Genomic DNA, 20,103 nt, shown 5'->3' with positions numbered 1-20,103 from the left:
ATAATGTATACAATTTTATTCTTTCTCTGATAATAAAAATATTTTAAATATATATACAATACATACACACACACACACACACACTGATATATTATAAAATTTCTTTATTGGTATATATACAGGATATTTCCAATTTAAACTATTTAACTTAAAACATGAACTTATAGAATCCTAAAAAAATAAGTAAGAACATTTTTAGAGATTTTTATGTCTGCAAACGCCTTTTGTTCAAGAGATATTGATATCTAAATATTTTAAATACAAGAGATTTTATGAAATTATTGTCAGATTGTAGTAAAAAAATTAATAACAAGGAGACAAGCTTAGCACCTTTTTTTTTCAAGACATTAGTGATATAATGGAATTAATTAGCTATTTATTTGCATGATCTTCATTCATACAAAATTACACAGTGGCATTAGATATCTATTACAAATACTATACGTAAATATATGGCACATTATGTTAGAGTAAATGTGAAATATAGCTATATTATTATTTAAACATCACATCGCATAAATCACATAAACATTGAACAAACTGAAAAATTTCTGATATAATAAAGAGATAAGTTTCGCATATGAATAACCGCATAATAATTCTATTCAGCATTTTTGGTCATAACTTTAGATAGTCAGTATCTCTTAAACAAGAGGTTCGCAGGCACATATCTCTAGAAAAATTTTTATATTTATTTTGAGATCCTAAATTTATATTTTCAATTAAAATTTAATGGTTTAATTCTGATACCTTCTGTATATATATTAAAAAAAAAATTTTAATTAATACATTATATATAAGAGAATATTTTACTTACATGAAAAATAATGACGATATTATTATCGATATTTACTTCACGAATGTCTCTCGTGCATGTGCACACATATGTGTGTACAATGTTCGATAAGATCAATCTATATCCAGGACGAATGATAGACATTATAATCGCTCGAAGTATGTATCAGTGATCATCGGCCGTTATCACCGGCGGACAGAGTGCTCGTCCATGTTTCGAACAGATCAAACATCGAGTAGACAGATAGATACGCGATATCTTCAAAGGATTTTGGCCGACACTTTGTCGACGTATCCGCGATAATCGTGAAATCTGGCACGGGCAAACATGTCAGAGGAAAAATATCCTAATATTGAGCATCACATTAATTACATTACCTAACGTATCGGATCGGATATAAAGATCAAAAGACTAAGGTTTGATTTTAAATATCTCGAGGTAAAAACGTTTATACACGCTCAATTGTAAAGATATCAACAATTGGACAGACACGAGTACAAGTATATTTACTTACAACGTTTTTCATCGGCAAAAAGTTCTAATAATCGTATTAGAAGCGAATAATCAACCATCTGATGAATTTGCGATGATTCATAAATGCACACGTCCTTTAAATGACAGCTTTCGCAAGAGTTGAGGTAAAAAGATTTTAGCAACTGAGAAGTCTCCGACATTAATGGTCCATGTTCCGAGATATCCATGGCCGGCGCCATCATGGCCGATCTTCGAGAAGGGTCCGAGGATGCACCTTGTCGCGCGGCAACATGAAAGATTTACCGCGTTGGACGTCGTAGTTAGATCCACCCATGAGTTTCAACCATGTATGCGTCGTTATACGTGTGCGAGAGGCCCGTAAAAAGCGCCGTAGTTAGATCCGTGTGATGAATACGTGACACCGCGCTCCTAACTATATGTGAGAACCCTAAAGATGTTTAGATGAGAGAGAGCGGCGGTTCTTCTCCAAAAAAAAAAAAGAAGAGAAGAACGCTGCCGCCATTCATTAATTAAACGAAGCGCGAGATTTCCAACCCTCTCCCGGTTATCCCCTTATTCGTCGCTCAGCTTGTCTTTGTGCAGGCCGGCCCTCAATCTTGCGGACGATCTGAAGAAGCCGCTCCAACGATCGTCCGTTAGAAAGTCGATCAACCGATTCGTGAAGCCGTCAAAGTGTCGACTCGCGTCTTCCAATCGAGAAACGAATGTAGAGTCACGCGAGAAAGACGACAGTCTCACACAAATTTGCTTGATAAAGTGTTACAATTTGATGATTATCTTTTCACTTTTCCACAATTCTTATTTCTGAAATAATAATTAAAATGAGTGTGTACATAATGGGTAAAATTTTATTATAAACATATTACTAATATAGCGAGCTACTTCGATATAAACCTAGAACGCGAGATACGCACGCGACAGGATTGAAATAACAATTCATCATTCGTTGTAGACAGGTACGATTTTCTTTTGAATTTGTTTGATCCACCCAGCTGATGGATTGTGATTGAAAGACCGATCAACGAATTTACGCGGGCATGTCAATCAATCGTGATTGTTTCACGTGTATCGTCGAACAAAGCGAGTCATGCGTTAATGATCGCTTCGTCTCGTTCTCGATTGTTATATTGTTTTGCGTTAAGTTGATATACTTGGTCCAAAAACATCACTCTTTAAATCGATCAATCCAACTTGTACATTTTTTAAAATTTTTTATATTTGTGATAAACTCCTTGGCGCGAGTTTTGCTATTCGAGTCGAGATTTTATTTTTATTTTTAACCTCAGTTGTCTTACTCTGATGGATTCTAGAAGATGTCGATAAATTGAATTTATATAAAATTCAGCTTCTATTTTATACTATTTTATTTTACTATTTTATTATATATTATATTATATTTCAATAAACGAGCCAAGTGTCTTACTTAAAGATTTAAAGGACAAGCTTTCAGCAAAAAAAAGTTTGATTATAGATTATAGATTAAATAGTTATTAATATTTTGTAATAATTTAAAATTAAATATTCTTTAATAATATGATTATAAAACAAAATAAAAATTACAGTTTTAATAAAATAATAAGATTTATAGATTAAACAGTTTCAAAAGAGGGATGGATTAAATGATTGATTAAAATATCAAAATGAATGTTAGATTGAGAATTGAAATCGAAAATAGAAGAAAAATTACGACTCGAGATCTTATTGATATTTTGATACAAAAAATGCACATCATGTCTTCGAATATTGTACAGAAGGAAATAACGAGGTTGTATAATCGGCGACTCGATTACCGCGGCCGATGGTTTAAGGGGAGCGATAAGCCTCCTTCAAAGACGAGTTATGCATACACTAATTATTGAACATAAGCCTTTATCTAGAAACGTGTATGCTGGCATGTATGAGAATTAGCCCGGGCGCTTTGTTCATTATAAAGTTGACATTGGCAAAGTTACATTTTTTTGCGTGCAATTATTGCCGGAAAAACGTTGTTCTTAAATTCAACAAATGTCGCGTGAATTTCTATTATCGGTAAAACGATACACATGCGCTTTTTATTTTATATTCTAAACGTGTTAACCCACGCTAATGGACTTGCAATGTTCAAAGTTTTTTTCTCCCGTCTTGTTTCCCCGCAAGGCAACACGCAATTATGCCTTAATTAATAATTATTCCTGTCTGTTTAATAAAGCAAAGTATTATAACTCACACTTCTTTTGTATTTTATATAAACATATTATATATACATATACATAAAATTTAACGATATAGAAGGAATTTGAATATAATTTTAAATTTGTTCTCGTTTTATTATTCGGCAAAAAAAAATCGTTCGCTCTTTGAATGTAAACGTAATTAAAAGGACGCAATTTACATAATATGCAAAGTATATTTCATAGGAAGGCGATGAACACGCGGCCAGACCACTTCCACAACATGTCGGCGGCGATCTTGCCAAATATCCGAAACAATTAAACACGTTCATTGTGTGCGGTATCGATCTGCATCAGGTGGTATATGGCTTCTGACAAGCAGGTGCCCCTCCCCCTGCCTCCCCTTTCCCTCTATCGTTGCCGCCATTAAACGGCAATTATAGATAATTGCGCGAGTTTGCATTCGTCTGATAACAAAGCAACTATCGTTTCCTGTTGAGTTGCGTTATAAAAGTCGGCTAAAGACTTATTTTATATTCATACGCAAAACAGCGTGTCGAGAAAGAGAGAGAGAGAGAGAGAGAGAGAGAGAGAGACCAATTCTATCGATCGCGATCTCTTGAGAAAAGCTTATAACAAAATTTGATATCTCGGTAATCTCGCGCTCCAAATGGATATACATATTTATGAAGCGGATTTTAAAACCATCACTATCGTGCAATATTATTTTTTCGGCATCACTTAATACACGCTCATCGTTGAGAAAATGGGTATGATATTGTATATTCAGATTATAATTATAGAATGCCGCCGCTCTAAACTTATCAATTTTTTCTTTTTGATAGGGGTTTTCGGATCCACATCGTATATTTTAATAGCTCGATCAAACTTTTTCTTCTATTTTTTTTCTTCAAGTTTCAATGTAACATCTGCTTTGATTTCTTTTGTTAGATTTGTTTAATAAATTTATATTTAAATAAATTAAAAAAAAGAATTGAAGGCTTTGATGTTGAAAATCCACAAATAAGGAAAAACGGATTAATTGAGAGCTAAGCGCACTAAACAAAGCGCAGATTCTTTTCCAATGCGATTTATTTATCAATTATTTTAAAACCGTATTATAACATTTTGGTCTCTTATTTATATCATCAATTTGTTTGGGCATTATATCATAATTCTGAATAATCAGTGCCGCGTAACTCTTTCCTTAACGGTTGGAGAAGCGAGGCTTATTGCGCTTGTCCATCGTAATGATTGTTGAGGATCACAAAAGATAAGCATAATTTCATCTAATTTTATGCTTGTATTTTTATATGCGAGTTTGTTTTTATAGTCCACGCTTTGCTGTTTTAATTAATATTTGACAGTTGTTGGTCTAAATAAGTAACGTACGACTTTGAACAATCAATAAATTGCATTAGAAGAAAAAGGGTCTTCGCTTCTGCGCTTCATTTACCGCTTCTGGCTCTCAATTAGTCCGTTTTTTTTTTTAATAAATTAGTTGTGTAGATCTAGTTTTTTGAGATTTGCATAATCGCGGTCGCTGGAAAATCGTGGTGGCCTAAATCGAAATTTTCTTTTTATTTTCAACTTTAATTTTTTTGATGAATTTTAAAGGATTTCGATGAGTTTAATTTATATAGAAATTAATCTTTTATTTTGTACCTCTAATAAGCAATAACTGAACAGTTTCTCACTTATTATTAGAGAGATTTAAAAGAGAAGCTTTCTCAGTAATATTATAAATCAAATAATTTGAAAAGAGATCCGATTGCTCCGAGTATTAAAATAAATGTTAGATCGAAAACTGAGATTAAAAGTAGAAAAATAATTTCTACTCTTGAGAGCAACAGCTTGACGGATAAGCGGAGTGTGATAACCGAATCCATGTGGTGAACCATTGGTACCCCGTGATAGCACTACCCCATGATGCGATAGCTTCACCACTCCCAGCTGCCGTAGAGGTATGGTTTCTTTCAGGTGAGTTTTTCTCACCTGGTGCACCGAGGGATCCGTTCGTCCAACCAGGTCGCGCCGGTGGTCGGGCCCATAGGCCAATCCCCGCTGATAATCAGTGGTCCAGAGCCACAGCCTCTTCTCTCTATCTCGCTCTCCTTCCCTCTTCCTCTCGTCTATTCCAGCTGCCCATCTTCTTTTACTCGGTCTCCTTGTCTCTCTTCTTGAACGAGATTCTCCGTGTCTTCCTCTTCCTCGCGTACCTCATTAGTGTCTCCTACTCCTTCGACGAGACGCCGTACTCTGGTCCTTATATCAACGACGCGTAGGAAAAGGGAGAGAAACTCCCCCCTCCCTCCTTCACGGCCCGTACGCCGAAGTAACGCCCCTTTCTGATACCTGGTCATGTTTCATTATTTTCCCCCGGAATCATTAAAGCAGCCGAGTCATCTCCCTCCTAAGAGGCGCGGACTGGACTCCCATCGGCCCACCTCCGTGTCGTGGAGGAGATTAAACGCACACCACCAGAGCACGTACGCATTAACATCATCCGTCCTCTTCCCGCGCGTCTTTCGTTTGTTTATTCCATCCTCATCGTCAACCTTTTTTCGATTCACTGCTTCCTCCTACTCCTCGCGATATGTTACTCTCTCTCTCTCTCTCTCTTTGTCTGTCTGTCTATTTCTCGTCTCGTTCATTCTCTCTTTCTCTCTCTTTCTTTCTGCCCTCTCTCACGTTCTCCTCCTTCCCTCTCAACCTCCCCTGGTAGTAGCTCGTCCGCGATCCTTTCTCTCTTCCGTCTGTCTCCCAGCCTCTTTTCCTCTCTCGGTCACTCTTTTTAATTCCATATGGCGCAGTACGGTGCTGCCATCTACTACTTACGTGAACTATAAGTGTTTTTATGTAATGCAACACTTGCATCGAGTGGTGATTGCGATTTTATGAGAGCTGCGATTGTGGCCAGGAACTCTGGGAATATGAACGTGACAAGCGCGTATGCCGCGGTATAATTATATCAAATCTGTGCATATCTGAATACAATTACAATTGCTCCATTAAATGTCATCGCTGAATAATGACGATAATCAATCGTACCGCACGGTCAATATTAATGATACGCGAGAGAACGAAAATATGAAAAAAAAATTTGAACAATTTTATTTAGTACACATTTGCTTATTTGAAGTTGCGGCAATTTTTGCTGCAACGAGCAAACGTAATTGCAATAAATTATCGTAGATAGAAGCATGATTTTAACAGCTTGTTTTAAGATTGCTCACTCCGCTTATCTGCGCGATACATCACACCGCTTGATAAACGTCAAGTGGAACAAAAATTTAGTTTCTAAATCTTCTCTCCATCATTTTTCCACATTCTTTGTCAAATTTAATTGACAATTTGTACAACCGCGTAAAACAGTGAGGTACGATTATATTCGCTCGGGGCAAAATAGTCACGCGCTAGAATACGTGCCGACAGATTCATGTTCATATATGTATGTACGCGAAGTATAAAAATATATCATAGTATTCAATCATAAATCAAGCTCGCCGTTGGTTGCCATTTCACTGATAATAAATGCCAAAGCGGCCATTATGCTTTTAGCGATAAATGCCACCTTCCCCGATGCTTCTCTTATCAGCAATAAATTACTATGAGTACACGGCTGAGATTACCGCAACTGAGATCCAACGATATCGCCACGTTAATGAGCAATGACTCTCACCTCGTCGACATGTTCGCTTCGCACGTACATTGTATGTAGCTAGTAAAGAAGACGAAGCGCGCGTTAAAAGAAAGATTTAAATAGTCATCGTGTTGCATTAACGTGTCAAAGAATCTGATATTCATCGAATCTGCAATCAAGTGACAATGAGTCGAAATTTGGCTCCTAATTTCAACCTCAATTTTTTTCACATTTATGGATTCTTAAAAAAAGAAGCTTTTTCGCAAAACTATAGATTAAAGTTTCAAGAATGATCTGAGATTTAATAAAAGAATGAGATAAAATAAAAATAAAATATAAGTAATAAAAATTAGACATTAGATTGAAAATTGAAATTGAAAGTAGGAGAAAAATTTTTATTCCAGTTGTTATTCATGTATCATATAAAGATATTAATCAAATTTTTCACCACGCGATTAATTATTGATACACGTCGCTCTTTTATCACTCATTAAGTCGCCAAATTAATTTAAAGATTTTTAATGGCACGGATATGTGTGTACACATTGCGATATTTCGCCACAGATTGCGCACACGAGCGCAATAGTGTCGGTCGACAAATCGCAATATTACGTGCAGAAAACTACTATGCTGGCGCAAATAATTATAGCGGACGGAGGAGTCGCCGAAAGGTGCAAAGTGTCATTAGGTCATTACCGCGTAATGCCGCGATGCGATCTCAACATTGTAGCGAGCTTTTAAAGCGGTCATTTGTGCGATTATGGGCGTTCGTGTCGAGAGCGCTCAAGACACGAAATCGTCAAATTTTTTTCATTTCTCTCATCACACTGTACCAATTGAGACGAGAGAGTCGATCATTGAGCGTCAGCACCTGCATTTTTAAGAATAAAATTATGAGCTTTTCAGAAAACTACAAATTCTTCGAGCAGTAATATTTTTCACATTGTTGGCGTTAGAATAAATTCCACGCGCAAGAATATCGCAAATTAAGTTTTGACGTTAACCGTAACTCTCTCTCAGCGCAGCAACTGTATCTCGCTACAGATGTATAAGCACGTAATAAGTATTGGTTTGTTGACCGAGAATATTTCTGACGAAAAGTATTCCGAGAAAAAGTCGAAGAACACGAAAATGGAATCCCACTCTCTTTTCCACACGATGAGATTTTGACCGAAACTTGGGCGTGAACTCGCTCAAGTTCATCTCGCTTCAGCCCCTCTGTCTTGTCTCCTCGCGAACGCGACACGCGCATCGCCAACGATTTCTTCTTACAATGTGCCTTACGCTACGTTTCCGTGCGACGTTATGTTTCCGTCGATGCGGAGTTTCCGCCGCGCACAGCAGCCGGCAACTTCGCCTCTTTTCCCCGAGCAAAGTTCAGACAAGTTTTACCTTCGCGCGCGTTACGACGTACATCTACATGTAGCATGCTCGCTGTCGAAACATATTGTACAGTTTGTATGAACGTTTGAAGTTTTGCGACAATACAACTCGCGCATACACGGCACGCATCGAGAGAGTGCCTATGAAACGTCGTTTCAATGTGTTTTGACATTTCCTCTCCGATGATCGGCGATTATCATATCCAAGATACAGAGTGTATTCGAGTCGAATTTTTTTTCCTTTTTTCAATTTCGATTTTCAATGTATTTTTAACATCTACTTTGATATTTTACATAGTCAAATTAGATTTTTTTCTTAACTATTTATAGTTTTGCTAAAAATTTTTCTTTTACACGTCTAAATGAGGAATTATTCTATGTGCTTATTTGAAGTATAAAGAAAAAGCTTAATTCCAATATAAATTAAAATCATCGAAATTCTTTAGAATTCATAAATATAAGATAATTGATATTGAAAATAAGAGCAAAATTTCGACTCGGGTAATTCTAGATTAAGTTAGTCTGGACGAAATAATGCAATGATAATTTTTGCTGTGAATTTTTCCTCTGATGACAATTTATGCTAGAAATTTAAATCGAATTGTTTTGTCGGTTTTATTCCAAGTTTCACCTGCTGGTAAATATCGTAGGTCTCAAATTTACTTTGCGACGAAAACTTGAAGTAATAATACTTCCTCTCTTGTGTATATAAGAGCTGTTCCAAATAATCTCACTTACGTCGTTCGACCGAAAATTTCAACAATGAAGGCGTCAAGGGACATGTATTACTTATATAACGGAACTCTCGGAGCCTTCCCCCGCGACGCGTTGTCTTAATGCGCAGAAAGAGAGAGAGAGAGAGAGAGAGAGAGAGAGAGAGAGAGAGAGTGCAAAAGTTTCATCGTAAAAGAGCGCCAGCGAAGAAGCTGAGGTAACGAGCTCGATGCTTCTATGTTTGCAGCTCATCTCTGCTCTCGTCTTACGATCGTAATGGCGGATGCGTAATATCATAAATAAAATTCGACGTCATGTTGGCGTCACATTATATGGAAATTTTTTATCCATATGTGAAAAAAACGTTGAAACCGTTGAGTCGCAGTTTTTCTCCCACTTTTCATCTCAATTTTCAATCTAATGCACTACATATCCTTTTTGAAATTATTCTTATTCTATTTAATTTATAGTTTTGCCGAAAATTTTCTTTTTTTATTTGTTTCCTTTATTCCTTTTATAAAATAAATCGATCAATAAATCATCTCATTCAAAATTCATAAATATAAGAAAACTAAGATTGAAAATAAGAATAAACTTTCAAATCGAGAAACCGACTGGATTTTGGAAATAAATTCGTAATGTTATATAAAAGACAATGCGTGTCTAATTAACAATATCTCTAATAAAATATAATGAAAAAATGCAAGCTTTCATATTATTATTTTCGTGTCTTTCTCTTTCCTTTGCGGAACACGCATAACGAGTCTTTAACACGCTCGAAGATTGCACGAGTATTCGGCTCAGTCGCGCGAAAAGGGAGAAGCGCGAGCCTTTATCCTTACAAGAATCTTACAAGCCTATTTCCGTTCGTATTTTTTCTATATTCGCGTGGTAAATATCACTAGTTTCCCGCTCTGCATATCGTCGCATTCGGTCGCGTACTTTCCAGACTAATGTGTTCGGCGGAGAGCTTACGGATCGGCGGCGTGTTTTGCATCTCGCGGGCATGTTTCGGCCGGCTTATGAATTTATTGGGGACCATTCATTAGACATTAGGAGGGGACAGTCCCGCGGGCGCGTAGGAGCTCGGAAAAAAAGGATATTCCTCTCTTTCTCTATCTCTTTTTCCCCGTGAGAGAGTTGCCACGTGTATCTGCATAAAACGTATCTAAGTATAGGGATTCTGCGTGACACCACGATACGAAAACGCCACGGTTTAGTTGCACACGCGGCGGAGGAGGAGAAGATTATTGATACCGATAGCCCCAACGGCGTTTCTACCTGCTGTGTTTACGTTTGTAGTGACGATTCGATGGTAACTTTGCTAGAAAAAAATGAAGGAAAAAACAAGCGCGGGATACATGATTTACCGCGCGTTGCCATTTACGAACACGTTTTAATGAATTATAGCGACCGCTTACGCGAGAGACAGCGATAATAAGGAGATACGTATTATTAATCCGCGAGAAATACGGGTTGTTTTCAATCGAAATGATTCACATTCTTGTTCACGCCATATAACTCGCTGTTTGTTTCTGTAATTTATAAAAAAAAAAAAGAGTTTTACTTACTCTCTTTCTTTCGATCGATCGATTCTCATAAAAATTTGTCGAATCACAAGACGGTACTGCCGCTGATAATCCGCGGAGCGTTATGATTTTATTACAAACCGAGAGAATGGGGGATGTGGTCGGGATGGGTGAAAGGGCAGGAGAAAGAGGGAGAGAGAGAGAGAGAGAAAGAGAAAGGTGAAACGGTACATTAAATTAAGCCGACTTTACGAGGCCGGCATGGAAATGAATACGCCACGCCGTGCTCGCCGTAGTCTGCCATGCTCACCTTTCTGTACCTCGTGATACCATAAAGCTTGCCGTATCGCGCGCGATACGAGATACGCTGATACGCACACGCCGCATCTAGTCGCACGCGCATTGCAACCACGATACGCGAAACACATTAATCTGAATTTAATGTAAAGTCGTGACACTTCGATCACCATGAAATGATGGATGGTGGTCGATGGCTTTTTCAAGAAAGACGCCTAAAGTTATTATGTTATAAATATTTTTTTCCCAATACATTTTAATTAATTGTAGAAATATATAGATGGTGAAGTGAAAGTGTCATCGCATATACACACGTGGGTGACCCATCTCGCTCGATGTGGACTATTCGTGCAATTCACGTTCTAGAATCCGGTCAGTGTTCGCGTTCGAAAGACCTCTCTGGAGAAGACTTAGGTTTTAGATCATCGTCGATCTCCCGCTTCGTCGTCGAGTAATGAGAACAATGCGAGGCACGTGACACACCGCGGCCATTCTTATTCGGATTTCTCTTTCTCTCTCTCTCTCTCTCGTCCTCTCCTTCCGCTCGCTCGACGAGATAGTACGACGATGCGCAACGAGTTATAGCGGCACGGAGCGAGGTAAATAATATATTAATATAAGATACGAGTGGCGGTGCGGCGGTTGGCAGGGCACCAGGAGGTAATGGATGCCCGGGCTTGCTGGAAGTGACGGCTCTCCGCTGGTTGCGTGGCCATTCGTGCTTAAATTCCTGCTCCTTCCGAGGAGGCCCCCCGCGGTCCATGGGCTCCGCTGTCACCACCCCCCGCCAAGGGCCCCCCTCGAAACTACGGCCGGCATGCCCCTACGGCACCGCGTTCCTCCGCCACGTTCCATCATCGCGGATACTCACGACGAGGATCTCGTCGTTTCACAGCCTCATCTCTGTTCTTCTCCCATTCTCTCTCTCTCTCTCTCTCTCTCTTTCCGCTTCGATATCCGCTACGTCTTTCTCTCTCTCTCTCTCAGTCATTGCTGATTTTTTACGGCGCTTTTCTCGATAATCTCTTAATCCAGACGCGACGACGTGTTTAGTAGCTCGCCTCTCTTCCTAACGCTCGTGCCTTTAAGAGTAATATTTAGATGTATAAATAAAATTTTCGAGATAAAAATTGGACACAGCGACGAAATATGACATTCCATTAGTGTCTATGCTTAGACAACTTAAATGTACAAATGTACAGGTATATCTTCGTAAAAAGAAATGAGCTCCATATATAGTTCCGCGTAAAGTCACCTTGGTACCCATCATTAGAGCGTGACAACATATATATACACACACACATACAGTTATCTTTTCACCGGACGAGACACCCGCGAAAGAGCAGCAGGTACGTCTCTTTAGGGTCAAAAATAGCCCCGGAGTAACCGAATCGTGAGGTTTAGACCTCACGAATCTCCATCTTGGAAATAATTAGGGGGACCAAGATCGATGTTCCGGTCCCCGAAAACCGCTCGGCGATAGCATCGGCAACGGAGGTGAATGAAGGAGGCCCATTGATGCGTCCGAGCGTTGTCTTCTCCGCGTCGCTATCAGCACATTCACGATCCGGCCTAAATATCTTCCTGAATGTTTTTTTCGACGAGCTCTCTTCCCTTTCTTTTCCCACTTCTCCCTCTTCCCTCCTCCCGCTCTCCCCCTTCCACCACCTTCCGAGAAATCGAGCGTCCTTTCCGGGACGAATTCTCGAGATAAAAAGGGTCTGAATGAATCAAGGACAGCCGCGTCTCAGAGGCACTATACGCCGATTTCTTCTTTCTCTTCGTTTCTCATTCGCGCGTGTATCCTTTCGCGACGAGTACGTCTCGTGTTTCTCGTGCGGCTAGATGATGCCGAGATGTCGTCATCTTCGAACGATTAGATCGCGCGGATGGAAAGGAGCGTCGTCCTTTTTTCTTTTTTTGATTGCAGCGCGGAGGTACGATTTCACGCGCAAGCGGAAGTCGGATTCTTGCCTGGCGTCCTTCTACCTGACTGATTTCTCCAATTCGACGACCATGTCTATTCTCGACAGGACTCTGATGGTCCTCGAGTCGAATAACCGAAGCTAACATAATAGTGATCGACGAGGACCCGGCGTGATGCGATAAGTGTCGACTGTATTCATCACGATTCGAGTGTGACTCATGTTTTCATGGGACTATATTATCCATTATAGGAAAAATCGATGTGTCCGAGATGCGTGATAATGACGATGACGGTAATAACGGTAAAGTAACGATTTAGCCGGAATACCATAGCTCCGAGCAACAATAGTCTCTCCCGGTACACGGAAAAAAAGACAAGAAGTAGAGGAAGAATAAATCGATGATGTACTCCTCTATACGTGACAAGATGAGCAATCACGTGTTTATCGCTAAGTATTGTTCAGATTCAATGGTGTGACTTCATAAAACCTTTCTCTTCCTCTTTCTATGTCTTTCTCTCTCTCAAAGCAGATCGTAGATTTTTTTTTTAACATAATAAAACTGACTTCTAAATTTTAATTATTTTATTTTACGAAAAAGCATTGTCAGATTTCTATAATTCGGGAACACGTTAAAATACGGAATAAGTAGTATAGACATAAAACTTTAAGGAAATCTGTCCTATAATTTGCGATTATATTTTGATGTGTCTATTATGTAAATTACTATATAACTATCATGTAAGCTACATGTAAACTTGTACTTTCTCTCTCTCTCTCTCTCTCTCTTTTCATCATTGATGTCCGTGTGATGTTTCGCACGTGCGACACTTCGATAGTTACTTTGGATGTAAGTGGTGAGATTCGATAACGGCGATATCCTAAACTTAGACGCTGCGATTCATCATTGTACAAGTCGAACTAAATATTAAATCCGGAGCCTGGATTTCAACTTCTCAGACGTCTATGAAACGATACATATGTTCACTTTCGACGATTTCCTACGTGCTCGCGCATGTAGTCTTGAATATATTTTGCAAGTTAAATATTCACTAATAAAATAATAGCCACACGTATAACGTATTGTTATTTTAAGTACAATCGATATGGCTAAAGCCTACCTCAAGTGCTTCAAAATATGACTAACGATGATTATTCCAAATTTTTTCACGAAATTTAAATATCGAGCTTCAACTTGACACAGTGTTGAGAGATATAAAGCATTTTTATTTCATGAACAGAGAGTAATTAAAATGTTATATTTGACGAACGTTATCTCAATTTTATGGTAATTAAAATCCGATCGAACTTTATATGTGACACAGTTAAGCGCGATACGGTTAAAGAATTAATATTTTAATTAAATATTCTATATTGTATAAATATAAATGAATGATAAAATAGAAAAGTCGGTTAATTTCGAGTCAATTATTTAAAATGTATTTTATGCGCAAAGAGACGATCGTTACCAGAAGATTCATCGCTATTGACGTGAGGTATCTTTTTAACTAAAGATTTGTACATCGGAATTGCGGTGATAAAGCGTCGAAGAACGCCGTAGCTAAGGTATAATGTTCATCTCAGGGCACTATCAAAGCGTAGTTTGAGAATTTGCTCGTAAGGCATAAAAGCCGCATAAACGACGTCCTGCGTTCAAGGCAATAAAATCAAGTTGAATTTAATTACGCGTCCGTTATCTTTTCGAGGATCTAGTCGCTTTATCATCGGACGACGCATAGGATCCTCTCCTCTTCTCCGCCATTAAAGTGCCTAAAGATTTATTAAATTTGTAACCGCTCTCGAACATTATCAAAATAATAAAGCGAGGGATAATGGGGGAGGCTTCGATGAACGAATGCACGCGTGAAGAGAGTAGCTTTCGGCAGTTTTCGTCGAGGAGTCGTTTGCGAATCGCGCCGAATCTTCGTAAGAATTTGCACGGGAAATAATATCATCGTAATTCGACTCGATAAACATCTCGATTTTTAAATTCGTCGACGTTCGGCAGGGCTTTCGAGAATTCGTACGTCGACCGGATGTGCTTGGGCGCAGCCGGCCCTCGTAAAGCGCTAAATAATCATCGGGACGAAAACTGGCAATAAAATGTGTCGCTCGGGCCGGTAACGAGGCCCCGAGTCCGAACGGAGTCGACCACCCAAAGAATCTCGAATAGGTCCTCGAGGGGAAGAGGTCATTCATTATGCATTTCGAATCTCTCCTCGCACCTTTGTTAATCTCTCGCGCTAAGCGTTAATTTAATTAAACCGCCGCTCGTCGCCTCGCGACCGCGCGATTTCTTCTATTTAACGCGCGCTCATCCTCCATCCTAAAGGTGTTATCTTTTGTCCTCCTCTGACAGCCAAAGTCATCGTCCACAGATAATGCCCGTGACGATAATTAATGATCGCGATGTATTCAATCTACGATTCGCTCTTCGTATGGAAGACAGCGCGAACATTTCAAAAGTGAATGTTTTCGTGTTTTTGTATTTTTTTCAGATGATATGTAGCTAAACTCTTCAACTAAACGACAACTGTTCAGATTATTCTACTATTTTGCTTTAAACCGTAAAATTCTTTGACTCGTAGCATTTCGCGAACAGCTATTTAATTTACCGTAGGATCTTTCGTTCGGTGTAAAATGACAAGATAATGATTCTAAGATGCGGCTTTGATGCAATATTTATATTTATTCACTAGGATAAAGGCGAAGATTTCGAAACGAACGTGCTAAAGGATTTTGCGACACGTGAGAAATCTGCCTGGACGCTATTACGAAAACTTAGGAAATATTAATAAAACGAAAAGAAGAAGAAAAGAATATCTATACTTTAGGTGAAACAAGGAACTCTTAAAACCGCTTAAAACCGCTGTTTTCCTCATGCTTGTAACATTACGCAACAATCCATTAAGCTTATCGTATGCGAAAATTTCTTCTCCACTCAGCGTGAAAGAGTTTGAGCACGCGATGATACCAATATTTTCTCGCACCTTTGTCGAAATCGAGATCCGAAACGGCAGGACGAAGCTGTCATGTCGTCGCGATAGCGCGCAGAAATCGGCGCCGACCTCCTGGCCATGCGAGGACGAAACGCAAGATGAAAGAATATCTCTATCAGAATGTGTTTTACATTAATACTTTAGTGTTTTAGTGGCGATCGCCGGCCGTTAATGCCACTCCGCGTTGAGTGGTCAGGCTCCCGGCTTTACAAATTTATACACTCTCGGCGTTCACCGTCCGATATGATATCTACGTTCGAAGTCGCGCCGAAGCCGTTTGACCTTATTCCCGCCACTTGGACGTCGACGATCTCGGGCTTTACGTCGCGCGCTTTCCAACAGAATCCCGTTACTTTTCTCGGATTTATACTTCTAATGTCTCAGTGCGATTTCTAGATTTCTTTACTTTACAATTCTCTGTGGTCAAAGTCAGCTCGTATTTCGCGTTTTTTTTGTTTTTTTTTTCCCTATAAATTGTCACTTTGTGTTGAGTATTATTTCTCAGGAGTTGGCACACATATTATCGATAATTTTCTTTAGATTGATAAGCTGACAGAGTTTAAACGGCAACGTGACATATCAGCACGAAGAGCAAAAATATAATTCTTAGAATGTGCTTCTTCGATACTGTGATATAATAATAACGGATCTGAGATTCTCGATACTGGTATCGAGTACTTTAAAGATATTATCGTGACACAATCGCTTTAAGGATGTTCGTGCATACAAGTTCATGTTTTAAACGCGGCGATTGAGTGATATCTACGCTTTCTTAAGCGGGCTTTCATCGCGTCCGAGAAGCGTGAAATCGAATGCGATTTCAAGAAACTCGTCCAGAGACTCCACCGTTTACGATTATCGGGTGTGATCTTCGGGAGCGCGGCGAGTCCGATGCGCCCCGAGAGAGAACGGGCGTTTATAGTGACCGTAGAAAATACGCCGTGTATACGAGCGCTGATCCGAGGACTGGTATAGTGATGAGGATGATGGTAGTAGTAGTGGGTGACGATGGTAGTGGTAAGTATGGTACCCCTGGAGCGGGTGTCATCATTTATCTCGCACCGGAGATCGGGCCCCCCGATACAGCGGGACGTTTTAATGGCCGAACCATGTTGGAATTAACCAAAACAAAGACGAAGCATCAATTAGGCGACTTTTTCTTCCACTTCTCCTCCGTTCGTCCTCTCTTTGTCCGCCTTGCTCGCCTCGGTCACGTCGAAGAAGAAAAGTAAAGGTGCGTATATGCGTGGTCCACCTATGCCATCCTCGACCGGCTTACTCTCGCACAGCGGCGAAGAAGTCCACCCCCGTACACCCGCCTCTCGCGGCAGCGGACAAGTCGCACGCTTTAAACTGCGTACGCGTCCTTTGGCGCCCAGGTAGCCGGCATTGTCTCAGATAATAGCTAATAAATTGTTCGACCCGAAATCGCGCGGCCCTGGAGGATCACCGTGCCGCTGCGTTTTGCACGATTCGACTGGAGATTTTTTTTCATTTATACAGCAAGTCGCGCGAAATTCCCTTCTCTAAAATTGCTTGAATTGACAATCGATCAAATTATTAGAAGGTTTAAATGAGAATGAAGATTTTATAATAGATTACGGTAGAGATGCCAAATATTTATAATTTTCTTGCTATTAAAAAAAGTATATACATAAAGGAGAGAAATATATATTTTTTAATAGAATATGTTTTTTTTAATCAAATTGCGATCATTTAAATTTTATTAAAAAATTATGATTTACTTTTGAAAGTTTTTTATACATAAAATAATTTATTGATAAAATTATTATATAAATTATTATTAGATAAAAAAATTATTCTCTAAAAAGAGAAAATTTTCAAATAATCTTTATTTCAGTTTGTCTAAATCCATATGTTTTGTTAAGTACAAAAAGAATAATATTTTTAAAGGCAAAGAAAATAAAAAAGAAAGTTCATTGTTTAGAAAGTAACGGTATTAAGATAACGGGACAAAGATTTCAAGAAATACGTGCTCAATATTTATGAGCAGTATTCTATTTCAGTTGCTAATAAAATGCACGCTTTATAAACGTACAAATCACAGAGTATGTTGCAACATGCTTTTTGGGTCAGAGTAAAAAAAACTGTATTTTGCCGCACAAGGTCCCGTGTATGTTTTTTACAAGGGGCGACATGTCAACAAGAAAGTGTCGACAAAATACGAACTGAACAAAACAAAGTATGACTGAGGGATAATCGAGACCTTGGCTATGTCACGCGATAATTAACGTTGCTCTTTGTGAATATCTTAGTCTTTTACCTGCCTCGACCATCCTCTCGATATTTTTTTCATGGAAAAATAGAGGTGCAAAATGCTAACAATCTTTCTTGGTGAAGTCACTGTAACGACTTCAGTCTGTCAGTCTTTGTGAGTTTTTTCGAGAGAATAAACGAACCTAATGTGTGTATTCATAAAAATCGTAACAATTTTGTAAGAGGAAAAGTATATTGGTGAAATCGACATAGGTCACCTAAAGATTTAAGCTAATAAAGGTTTCCCAAATACACATTGTCGGTTTTGACACTCTCCTTCCATTTAACTTGACATTATATAACTATCTGCCATAATTGTGTCTCGTGTCAAGAAATATTAAAAGGAGATTACTCGACCGCAAAAACGAAAACAAGAATAACACCAAGAATGTCTTAAAAGTTCCGCACTAGCGAAAACTTTTGTCTTCATTTGCCTTTGCGTGTGAACAATAATTTTCCATAATTGTTATATTTTTTCTGCAATTTGTTAATTAATTAATCATAATACGAATGCCGCACAATAAATTTCTCCGTACTTCTTCGGCATATATAAAGTGCAATTTGCCTTTGTATTTCAGATATACGTTAACGAACGTCGCGAGATATCGAAACAGAAGTCAGCATCCGACGATACTAGGCGAAGGAGTCATTTAGTAGAGAACGAGCGATGATGGATAGTTAAAATCGACCGTCCCGTCTGTCCGGAATCGCCGCTGCGGCCTCGATATAAACGAGAGGCTGATCGCGCAGGTGACGCCGCCGGCGCGGCGGATCTCCTCCACTAATCACCATCGGTTTTAGATTATTCTCAAATAATGACGGGGCTTTCTAACGGCCGGCGAATGCACGAATCGAGCGACGACGGTGATAAATCGCAGCCGCGGCTGACGTAACGCGTCTCACCGCAGCGTTCGCATTGCACCGGATGCAACGACGCGAAGGAGAAAGGAGGGGTCCAGAGAGGTGTCGCGGCGACATCCTTGGAGACGTCTCGCGTCCTCGAAATATTTCGACCGACCGCCGTTCGCTTTCGATCGTCCTTTTCGTGAGGCAGAGATTAATCTTGTGTGACTTTCCTAAAAAAAAAAAAAAAACAAACATTTTCTCAATGTTCGAAATTTATAATTTTTTTCGCCGATTAATGTATAAAATTAAATGATTAATTGTAAATTGTTAAGACTGAACTCGAATACAGGCAAGAGAAAAAAATTAAGCTATATTTCGTCACGAGATGTCATCAGGCGTGATCCTCTTGGGACAGCTCGGCGGTCAATCTCTTTCCTTCCTTCCATCTCTACCAGTTTCACACATTCTCGAGACCGTCCGTGTTGCGATCCGGAGTTTTTGAGCGCGCGGGTCTCACAGGAGTCGTCGCGGAGGGAGTAGTTTATGCGCGGACCTTCCTCGTTACGCTATCCGGACTGCATAGTTTCTCCTTTGGAGGAGCCGCGCCGATCTCCGCTCCGACTGTTGTTCCGGACTCGCGGCATCAATGAAAGGTATGGAGCGTGAATGAACGACGTCGGCAACAGGTATACCTATGAATACCTACCGCTCTCACGGTACCATCGAGTTGGCCCAGAAGGATTAGAGCCGTAAAGAATATATTTGTGAAAAATGCTTTCACGATTTTCTGTACAAGAACAAAAGGAAGATTGATTTAATCTCGATTGATAGAGTTTCGAAAGCATATACTCAGAAAATACTCGTTTGAAATCTTTACGATCTCATTAATTGGAAACTTTTTATTACTCCACGATCAGAGTCGGCGACATTTTTTTGGGACGGTCTATCGAAGCGGATAATTGCTTCGTTAAGCCGAGACATTAACGAAGCATCGACATTCGACAATGAACATGTCACGTATTTTTGTTCAACGAAAACGTCGCCTAAAAA

The 20,103-nt window shown here is 39.3% G+C and overlaps 1 protein-coding gene across 5 annotated transcripts in view; it reads left to right on the top strand.

Annotated features, from left to right (window-relative positions):
* LOC126857469 (zinc finger CCCH domain-containing protein 13-like) overlaps positions 1–20,103 on the top strand; it is a 268,457-nt gene that overhangs the window by 217,865 nt on the left and 30,489 nt on the right. For 2 of the 5 annotated variants that reach the window (XM_050606924.1, XM_050606923.1), the window contains one exon: positions 18,786–19,062. The exons of the other annotated variants lie outside the window; for them this stretch is intronic. In XM_050606924.1, coding sequence (XP_050462881.1) covers positions 18,786–18,878 — 93 coding nt within the window. In that variant the 3' untranslated portion in view covers positions 18,879–19,062. Of the gene's footprint in view, positions 1–18,785; positions 19,063–20,103 lie in introns of those variants that run through there. 5 annotated transcript variants of the gene reach the window in all.

The sequence above is a fragment of the Cataglyphis hispanica genome, chromosome 21 (genome assembly GCF_021464435.1).
Source record: "Cataglyphis hispanica isolate Lineage 1 chromosome 21, ULB_Chis1_1.0, whole genome shotgun sequence".
Classification (NCBI taxonomy): domain Eukaryota; kingdom Metazoa; phylum Arthropoda; class Insecta; order Hymenoptera; family Formicidae; genus Cataglyphis; species Cataglyphis hispanica.
Note: the sequence above shows the minus strand (reverse complement) of the source record. Positions and strands in the feature narration are given on the sequence as shown.